This window comes from Drosophila montana, unplaced genomic scaffold, assembly GCF_035044405.1.
Source record: "Drosophila montana isolate Dmon_TW-CO22-7 unplaced genomic scaffold, ASM3504440v1 contig_402_1, whole genome shotgun sequence".
NCBI classification, from domain to species: domain Eukaryota; kingdom Metazoa; phylum Arthropoda; class Insecta; order Diptera; family Drosophilidae; genus Drosophila; species Drosophila montana.
In genome coordinates this window covers 4,894,793-4,905,652 of record NW_026998739.1, presented here as the reverse complement: position 1 = coordinate 4,905,652, position 10,860 = coordinate 4,894,793, and the positions used below count along the sequence as shown (strand labels likewise).

At 42.0% G+C, this 10,860-nt stretch overlaps 1 protein-coding gene across 2 annotated transcripts; it reads right to left on the bottom strand.

Annotated features, from left to right (window-relative positions):
* Positions 1-4,212: 4,212 nt before the first annotated feature.
* Positions 4,213-6,772, bottom strand: Hsp60C (Heat shock protein 60C). 2 transcript variants are annotated; one of them, XM_064697679.1, is made up of 2 exons: positions 6,616-6,772; positions 4,213-6,541 (listed from the first exon to the last, which is right to left on the bottom strand). In XM_064697679.1, the coding sequence occupies exon 2, from the start codon at positions 6,531-6,533 to the stop codon at positions 4,791-4,793; it is 1,743 nt and encodes a 580-aa protein (XP_064553749.1). In that variant the 5' UTR covers positions 6,534-6,541; positions 6,616-6,772; the 3' UTR covers positions 4,213-4,790. The 2 variants fall into 2 exon arrangements, with proteins under 2 accessions (XP_064553749.1, XP_064553750.1); XM_064697680.1 differs by having other exon boundaries at positions 4,213-6,560; positions 6,616-6,757.
* Between the last annotated feature and the right edge of the window lie 4,088 nt (positions 6,773-10,860).

Sequence of the window (10,860 nt, the reverse complement as noted above, 5' to 3'; positions counted from 1 at the left end):
ATTGATGTGTGAAGTGCGGCAACGACGCCGGCCAACCTTAAGCACAACTTTAACCTTACAATTGCCCGGCTACGCTTAGCTTTAGGTTTAGCTGATCCTGCCTGTTGGTTGTATTGTTTAACTAGTTCAACCAGTTGAAACCAGTTCATGATTTGTTTATTAAGTGAAGGGCGACAACGTCGCAGGGCACCTTTGAGCACAACTTTAACCTAAATATTGCCCGTCTCTGTGAAGCGGCAGGTAAAGCTGATGTTCGGCCCGTTAGTTCTATTGAACCAGTTCATTTGCTGATTGATGTGTGAAGTGCGGCAACGACGCCGGCCAACCTTAAGCACAACTTTAACCTTACAATTGCCCGGCTACGCTCAGCTGTAGGTTCAGCTGATATTTTGCCGGTTGGTTCTATTCAACCAGTTCATTTGTTGATTGATGTGCAAGCACAACTCTGAGCTTACTATTGCCCAGCTCTGATTAGTTGTAGGTTCAGCAAATATTATGTCTGTTGGTCCTTTTGAACCTGTTCATGAGTTGATGGAAGTGTGAAGTCCGGCAACATCGCCGGGCACCTTTGAGCACAATTCTAACCGTACTTTTACCGTTCTGCCTGTTTGTTCTTTTTAAAAAAGTTCGTTAGTTGATTGATGTGTGAAGTGCGGCAATGTCGCGAGGCACCTTTGAGTACAGTTCTAACCTAAATACATCAACGCGAACTAGGCAATAAAATATATGAAATTCAATTACCAGCCAAAGCGAAGTCAAGCAATACATCGACAATGGGGCGCCAGGCCTAGCAGCATGGGTCCCAGACAGTAGGCAGGACACAGCAAAAAAACAGGGAAAGAATTTACTCCTTGATGCGGCTGCAGATTGAAGACGCAGTCGCGCTCCACATGTTGTCCCTGCTCTAGCCGCAATTCCAGACTGGGGCGCATTGCCAAAAAGCAATATGTTTATGCCAGAAAAGTTCAAAGACTTTTCTCGCGCATTGTTTGTCTTTTGATGGGGTGCAAATTGAAATTGAATTTGGCCTCGGCTCAGCAGCCGCGCATACACAAAGGCCCCTGCCCCCCTCTTCCCCTCCTCCACGCTCTACACTCTTCACAATGCACTCCGCACAGGCCACGGCATAAACACAAAAGTGTGTGGCATAAAGGAAATATAAGAGAAAAAAAAAACATTTACAGGAAGCGCGCCTGAAATATTTTTGCCACATAAATCATAACAATGGCCATATGTAAAAGCGCATGTTTGTTGCATGCAACATACGAGTGTAGCGCATGTTGCAGATGCCACAACAAACAAAAACCCAAAATCAAAATCTAACGCCAAATAAATCTAGCCAGCTACCCGCCACCTCTCAGGCCATTTGGGGGCATTTGTTCTGGTACTCGAACTACTTTCCGAGTGCTCCAAAACTTTGTGCCAAAGCTTGTGATCGTGCGCAACAAATTACAGGGTATTTCACACAGCTGTTAGAGTTGGAGTTAATTCATTTTAATTTGTATTATTGTGGAATTATATTTCATTGTTATATTTTATAAGCAGCACAAATATCCGAAAACTTTGTTTAAAATAAATTATTTAGTATTGACTAATATGGACCCCATATATAAGAAAATTAAACATATTTTATATTATTTTTTTATTCTATAATACTTTTCGTAGTTTTTGTTTGTGCTTTCACATTAAAATAAAGTGATTTTTCGGCTCTAAAATATTCCTATTTTTTATATTTTTCTAAGCCTTGGATAAAAAATTAATTAATAAAAGTATATATAGTTTTGTAGTTTTTGTAAGCTTGGAAATATAGTTAGGTTTCTTTTGGTTTATAATACAGTTTATTACATTTTGTTATGCAGTTTTTAAAAGATTTCCTATAATGCGCTTGAGTTCTGATTGACACTTGTTAAAGCAAAACTATACAAAAAAATATTTCCTTATCTTTTAAATAAAATTCAGTCATTTTTATAAAAATGATTTCGGAGAACAATTTTTAGTACATTTTTTCATGTTTTCATTTTTTATAGTTTATATTTTAAGCAATATTACTAATATAAATGATAATATAAACATATAATTCATAATTTTAATATAATATATATATATTAAAATAGAAAAATATGCATTATATGTTATTCTTTAATTAATGAACAAAAAAATGTTATATATACATCAACATAATATTGATAGATATATAAGATTTTCCTTACACTCTTAAAGTTATTAATTTTTTTTTTAGTTTTTCGAAAACTTTTCAGTTCTCAAAACCAACCTAGAGTATTACAGCTTCGTTGGGCTTAGCCAATAATTTTCCCCTTTTGTTTTTATAACATTTTTTTGCTGCCCTTTCTCTTCGCTGGCAATAAATTGTCAATTTTTGAAATGTTTTCTCATGGCTAACGAGCAATTTTATGGCCATTTTGGAGCTGATTTAATGCGCTAAGCGTGCGGGATTAGCCAGAGTCGTAAATTTACCATTAAAAAAAAAAAGTACAAACAAAAATATTGTGTGGGCAACGCGCGAGTGACACTCGAGGCAGCCTTTTCTCATAATTAAGTGTTGCATTCTCTGAGCCGACACTGTAGCATCATTAAGACACGTGGCTGGGGATCATCTGCTTAACAGCCACTTGAACATCACACGAATTTGCATGCAATTTGCGCGACAAAATCGCGCTAAAGATGCCAGCGGTAGTCGGATAAGCCGCTGGCATGCAGCTGCCTCTGAAGTGGTGGTTGGGGGGGGAGCGGGTAGATGCGCTCTGCCACTCAGTTTGGCTTGCGGCTTGCAAGTTTTTTCGCACCGTTGGGCAATGTATAAGCCCTGATGATGAGCACAGCTCGTTAAGGAGATGCTTGTGTTTCGCCAAGGCAGCGTCCCAGTTCAGGCGTCAAGTGTTTGTTGCATACGCTTAGACGCGAGGCCATTCGAGTGGACCGCACAATATAAAAACCCACAATCCCCAACGCACGTAAACACGCTCCAACATAAATGTCAAAAAGTTAAACAGCAACTAAATAAAAGTCAAGTGCAGACGTATTTGCCACAGTTGACCACAATTAGACGCCAGTTGAATGCAATACGTAGTTGTTGTAGTTTGGCTCATATTTTATACTACAAAGAAATATAAATAGTATAAACCAACAACAAGTGGTTAACTGTGGCAACTGTGGCAACTGTGGCAACTGTGACAATGGTCATGTGTCTCTCTCCGGCGAGCATAAACAATGAAAACCTCAGGCAACAAGATGTGAAATGAAACAATCAAGTTGTATTCCGTAGAGCTCTTTTTTAGACAGGTAATAAACTACGAGCAGCTCATTCAGTAGTTCCTGGAATTTCTTTTTTTTGTAACTTTTACTAAATGATAATAGCTATAATGAAAGGTATTCACGGTATTCTTGTTTTATGAAAGTGAATGCAACTGACAAAAGGCGTCTCCAACTCCACAAAGTTTATCTGTTGATCAACTCGACGTAATTAATCAGTCCAATCATGTCTGTCTGTCCGCCTGTATGAAAGGATCTATCTCCTACTATATCTTGCATAGTTTTCATATCGATGAATAATGATTTCAAACTAGCTTTGCAAGCATAAGTCGCAGATTATACGAGATACAGACACCAAATTCGGCTTATGGTTTTTCGTCAAGTAATATCTGTATGCAGAAATATGGAAAATGTCACTTTCTGAGAACCGCAGCTCTCCAAAAACGTAACACAATATTTTTTTGTTAAGCCTCCAAATTTCAAATCCAAGATTGAACTATAAACAGAGTAACTTAAGTAATCATTTAACAAAGTGTGTGTCTGGGGGAAAAATAAGCTGAAACTATTCAGCTTGCAGTTTTTGTTTTTTTTGTATTCGACATATTTGCATTAAGAATAAAGTTTGAAGGTTTGTAAAGGCAGCTCTGTGCTGGGTAAATCGTCTTTCCTGATCGGGCACTTCCGACTTTTTTCGATAATTGACGAATCTACTTTTATGATCTACGAAAATGGAGATTATTTTTACTATTACTGTCAAATCATATCAAGTAAGCTGGCAAGGATAAATATATATTTCATTTTCATGTTTCTTTATTCACATTTTGTATAGAAAAAAGTTTAGCAAAAAATGTATAGAGAATTTATTTTATCTCTCACTTTTTATCGAATAGAAAATATATATATCAGTGCTGTAAACGGGTTTAGCAAAAACTAAAGGAAAAATTCTAAAGATTTGCAGTGCTTTTATTTTAAGTTTTAACATATATAATTTAGAACTTGGCATCCGACTATTATAAGTTGAACGAAGTGTGCGTGTAAATGTGTGAAATCTATCAATTAAAATGGCGAAAATGTTGAGCATGTTGTGTGTGTGTGTCGTTTCTTTTTGTTTGAGTGTTGTAAAAGGGTTAAGGTTCAGTTCTGCAGTCCAGTAATCAAAGTAGGTCAATACGCATCAATGGTTTAACTGTCAACTGTAAACAAACTGCCCTAGTTGCCTGCCAATAGGAGTTCGGTGTGAATTGAATACATAAATTGCTATTTCCAAAATGGGGTTTGTTTCTTTTTGTTTGTAGAGTAGTGTTGTCGGCCGCCGAAATAAGTAGTAGTAGTAGGTGTTGTAGTAGTACGGGTTGCCAGGTCAATCGATGCCTAGAGCCACGATTAATTTATGAACAAACTGCCAAACGGAGCCTTTGTTGTCTGCCAATAAGAAATTGTGGTTTGGGAAGATGTGCTATCATGTCAGACAAGTGTGTGCTATGGGGAACGGGGGCGGGGACGAGGCTTCCATGGTGTCCCTACATGCCCAGGCCGCCCATGCCTCCCATGCCGCCCATACCGCCCATGCCACCCATGCCGCCCATGGGATTGGCATCCTCCAGTGGCAGCTCGGTGACAACCGCCTCGGCGGTGGTCAGCAGCGAGGCCACGCCGGCGGCATCGATAATCGCCGTGCGCACCACCTTGGTGGGATCAATGATGCCGCGCTCAATCATGTTGCCGTACTCGCCCTTGAGGGCATCGTAGCCATAGTCGCCGTCCAGTATCTCCACCTTGGCCACGACCATGGCGCCATCGACGCCCGCGTTCTTGGCAATTGTCAGGCAGGGCATGCGCAGGGCACGTCGTATAATCTCAATGCCCATGTTCTGATCCTCGTTAGAGCCCCTCAGATCGTTCAGCTTGGTGATGCAGCGCAACAGAGCAGTGCCGCCGCCGGGCACAATGCCCTCCTCTATGGCCGCACGGGTGGCATTCAGTGCATCATTCACCCGGTCCTTTTTCTCGCCCACCTCCACATCGCTGGAGCCGCCGACGCGCAACAGAGCCACGCCCGAGGATAGCTTGGCCAGGCGCTCTTGCATCTTCTCCTTCTCATAGTTGGAGGTGCTATCCTTGATGGCCTCGCGCAGATTCTCCAACCGCTTCTCGACCATCGTACGCTGGCCGTGGCCCTTCAGCAGCATGGTGTCCTCCTTGGTAACGACAATCTCACCGACACGCCCGAAATCGCTCGCCTTGATATCCTCCAAGCGAACCATGTTGGCGTCGTCCCCGAAGACCAGGCCGCCCGTGGCAATGGCCATGTCGGCGAGCGTCTCCTTGCGATTGTCACCGAAACCGGGCGCCTTGACGGCGCACACCTGCAGACCCACCTTCAGGCGATTCACGACCATGGTGCTCAGTGCCTCGCCCTCGACATCCTCGGCTATGATGACCAGCGGCTTGCGCTGTGCATTTGCCAGCTCGAGGGCGGGCACAATGCTGGCCGCCGTCTTGATCTTTTTCTCGCAGAAGAGCAGCAGCGCGTCCTGGAACTCCACCTTGGCGCCCTTGGAGCTGTTGATGAAGTATGGAGATATGTAGCCGCGATCGAACTTCATGCCTTCGATTACTTCCAGCTCGTCGTTCATGGTCTTGCCATCCTTGACCGTTATGACGCCATCGCGTCCCACCTTCTTGATGGCCTCGCTGATCAGATTGCCGACAGATTTGTCGCCGTTCGCCGAAATTGTGGCCACCTGGGCAATCTCCTCGGGCGTGTTGACCGGCCGCGACATCTTGCGCAGATTCACCTTAACCGATTCGATGGCCAGCATGACGCCGCGTCGTATCTCCACGGGATTCGCACCGCGCGAGATCTTCTCGAAGCCCTCCTTGGCGATGGCGCGAGCCAGCACCGTGGCCGTTGTGGTGCCATCGCCCGCCTCCTCGTTCGTATTGTTGGCCACATCCTGCACCAGTTTGGCGCCAATGTTCATGAACTTGTCCTTCAGTGCAATGGATTTGGCCACTGTCACGCCGTCCTTGGTTATCTTCGGCGATCCCCAGCTCTGCTCGATGATCACGTTGCGACCCTTGGGGCCCATCGTCACGGCCACGGCATCTGCCAGCACGTCCACGCCCTGCAGCATCATCGCCCGCACCTCGGGCCCGAACTTCACATCCTTGGCATAGCCGCGCCACAACTCGCGCCCCGCCAGCTGGCACGCGATCCGCGAGCCACGTGGCAGCGTAGAGTTCGTTAGTATGCGCAACATTCTGAGCACTATATGGGAAATAAGGGGCTACACAATAATCGTATCCAACGATGCGAGTGTAATAATTGTGTATATAACTTACCTTAAATATGGCCTGAAATATCTGTGAATTGTTGGTAAATTATATATTTCAATAATTTTTGTAGCTCTTGGCGTTGTTGACGCTGTGAAAGCAGGAACTGAAATAAATTTCTGTTCTATACAAAAGTTCCTCTGATATCTTCCAAATCGCACAGCCTGCTCTATGCGGGCAAGGGTTGCCTTATAGCTAAAAAGTAAAAGCACAACCAGGGCTGCAGAATCGTATTTTGTTTTGATGAAAGCCTACTGGGGCTGTGTGATTGAAAAGGCGTAACTTTTTTTGGTTGTGCCGGGCGTTCGATCCTTACAATTTGCCAGCAATTGATCCACTGCGCTACTATTTTTCGCTCCGTTTTTAATTTGGAATAAGTTGTATTTAATATATCCATTCTTTTTTATTCTAAAGTCCACGGTCTTTTGTAATATTTTCTATATCTTATTTTAACGCTCGAAAACTCAAAACTCAATTCAGTATTCAGGCTCGTAGAGTCTAAAGTCGTTGTCTTTACAATTCCATCTTCGATACAACTCGCTTATATATATATTTCCACACATACATCGCTTATTTCTCCATTTATAAATACATCGCTTGAATCCAATACTTCTTTATGATCTGTACACTATTTTAGCCAGTTTGCAAGCCCAACAAAACATTTGCCCTTGTTTCGGTTCGCGTTTGAAGCAAACATCATGCTTTAAAGTTCGGTTGGCGAACCCGATCTTTTTTTAATTTTAAAATGCACAATTTCTTATTAGTTATATTGTTAAAATAAACCTATTTTTATTTAATCAAGTTTGATCCAGATTTATTTAATCAAAAACTAAAATTAATAAAACATATTGCAAACTTAGTCTAAACATTTTTGCATGTTTTGAGCTATAAACTTTTTTATTTCTAAAGTCTTATTTCTTCAGACTTTATCATTTTATCGATAACAAGCGCAATCTGTATATTGTTCTTTCGATATTTCTTTGCTCATCAGTCGTCCACTTTCTAATATTTTATAGCACTGGCTTACTTAACACTGCTTAAACTTGATAGCCGATCCAGAAAAGCTTTCACAAAAAATATGGTTTGGCTCCAATTTGGGTTCGGATATTTCTTAGACTTAGTCGATATATTCTTTCGATACATGAATGCTCATTGGTAGAATTTTTTTCGTATTGTATAACACTAGTGGACTTAACACTTTTGGCATTAGTTAACAGTATCAGAACATGTTGTGAAAAAAATATGGGCAGATTCCAATTTAAGTTCGACTGCTCTTAAGTAAGCAAATTCAGATAAATTTTCATTTTGTGGTAAATACAAGCTTTAAATTGAACTGCTTGCAGCCTAAAAGAAGAAAGCACAACTGTCCACTGCAGGCAAGTCCGAAGAGTTTTTGCAATTTTTAATTCGATTTTATTTTAATAAACAAGAAAATTAAATAACAGAAATTTAACTGAAAATAGATTTGATTGCCAAGCACATTATTTCAATTGTCGAAAATAGTTTCATAGAATTTAGGCATACATGTATAAGATACGCATAGAAGTCTTTTTTCGTGAGATTATTAAATTTGAAATCGAATAATTAAATGTCAAGGCTCGAATTCATTGTGCTTTGTGCCTTATGGCAGCAAATTTTGCCCAACAGCTGCCCGACACTTTGCAGGTAATTAAAAGACAAATATTGGCGAAGGGTTTTCTAACAGGTGGAGAGAGCGGACTGGGAACGGGGCACGGGGCATGGGGCATGGGGACCTGACTGTTAACACCCACACTGAGCCCATTTTGCAATTTAAATTTTCATGAACAAGCGCCGCCATTTGTATCTGTCGTCTTCGTTGTCGTTGTCTTTGTCGTTGTCGTTGTCGTTGTCCCCGGCGTTGCCTTTGCCCCAGCTCCTGCCTGCTGCTTGCTGCTTCCTGCGTGGTGCTTGGCGCTTCTGCCCCATGGCATTGCACCATCCTTAACAGTTTTCAATTTGCCTGGCCGCTTGTAAGCGCAGCTGACAGCGACTCGAGCCCAAGAACATTTCAGCCAGCCAGTTATCAAGTAATGCCAAGGGGTTTGCTCCAGGCGGGGTCGGGGAGCTACGCGATTCGCCTTTCATTGTATTTTAGCCGCTTGTCGGCGCACATTTTTACGAGCATTTAAATGGTTTTCGCTATTTCGGTAACAAATTTGTCACGACAAAAGCAATCGAGAGAGCACCAGATCTGCAGGTGGGTTAGAAGTGGCTCAGATATGGCAAGTCTCGGCTAGATAGCAACTAGCTGCCGACTTGTGTAAGTGCAGAAGTGCATTACGGATTTAATCCTAGAACTAAGCACTCTCGTGTGCACTTCCACGAAATGGCACTTCAGACGCTTAGCCTTAGGTAGCCGGCAGGCAATGGGGATAAAGCTTTCAAGCAGCATTATTCCCATGCTTATTATGTGAATGCCAAAGAATTCATAGTGAATGAAACGAAAATTAATTGCGATATTAATCAGTTAAAGTATATCTTAGAATATCTATAATAATTATTTCAAAAGCTCCCTTTTTCTTTTTGAAATAAAGTCCTTCTATTCCATTAATAGAATTTAGGGAATACATTAAAGCATTTACTAAAATAATTATGCATTATCATAAGTTAGTTATTTGTTTTTTCATTATTCCATCCTTCTTTCTGCTCGTCTGACTTTCACCGTTTTCTTTCTAACTTTCTCCCTGTCTGTCTCTCTATCTTTCCCTTACTCTTTCCCTCTATCTTGCTACTCTGTTTCTCTCTATCCGTCTTTCTCTCACACTCTCTTCCCCCCTCTAACTATCTCCCTTTCTCTATATCTTCCTCTTCCTATCTCTCTCTTTTCTATCCCTCCCTCGCTCCCTTCCTCTATATCTTCCTCTCCCTATCATACACTTCTTCTTCGCTTCTTCTCTTTCACTACTTCTCCCTTTCTTGAGCTCTTTTGATTTCTCTCATTCGTTTTTCTTTGTTTTTACTCTCACTTGCTTACTTGCACTTCTCTCCAGCTGGCTGGCGTTATCTCTTTTATTTATCGCCTCTCTCTTCGATTCTCAAAGCTTCGGTGGCTTGCCGTTTAGCTTCTTTATGCTTGTGTAGAATTGCCAAATACATTGTTTTCATATTAGGTATTTATCAACTTGATTTAATTGGAATTCAGACTTAAAAAATAACCAAGACAGGTCTTTAATTATCATTCGGCGTCTTGTTCGTATCCAAAGCTGCCATCTTCTGCCTGCCTCTATCAATTACAAGGCTTTCCCCAACCCGAGAGCTTGTCCAGCTGATGCATCTTATTCAATTACAAGGGCTCCAAATTAGCAGGCATTAACATAAGCAACGGTCGCTTCTCGTGAGAATTGTGGGAGTAAAAAAGAAGAAGAACAATGGCCACGCATCATTAGGAAAATGGCGGCGAAATTATAGAAATTACCAGGCGGCCGGTAAATGAGGCGCATTTATTTGAATGTAATCCATTATGAAATCGCATAATGAAGAGATTAGCACGCATACGAGCCGCAATTAATAAATGACCCTGTCCGGCCGGCCGACCGGGCCAAGGGCAGGCCAATAGCTCTTTGGCCCCGGCCAAGCTCTTTTGGGCGGCTGCTTGCGTGTCCGACAAAAGAAATCTAATAAATTAGGACAACTGACAATGGGCCATGGGCAATCATTAGTTTTGGATGCCACGCATATGACGCACAAAATATATATAAATCAAGTCCTTGAAGTTGTGAAAGCCTTCAAAGAGTGCTGCCAGGTGGCGCACACAGAGACAATGGAGGGCTCATTAAATGGAGCTCAAAATGCGACTAAAAAAAGAAGAGAACCCTAAATTTCAATGGCTGCTTATTAACCCATTGACGGCCAGATTTTAATAGCTCTATACAAAAGTTGCCAGCAAACACTTTGCACTTCATTAAACTTCTTGACTTTAACTGAGCAGCCGCACAGCTGGCCAACGGGACGGCCAACTAAGATATCTTCTTCGAGGTCGTCTCCGCATGCTCATCGATAATTAACCACAGAAACTTGGCAAACAAAGCCATCATCAGGGGGCGGAATGTGGGCACAAAGGGCGGCTGTAAGTTAAGGGCTTAATGGCTGGGCACGAAATTTAATTAAAAATGCGTCGTTACTTTTATTTAAAGTCAAATTGAAAGCGCAAGTAAATTGGCCTTTCAAAATTCTGGGCCAACTCTAAGCGGCTTTGTGCGAAATTATAAAAGCATTTTCGAATTGGGGTCCAGC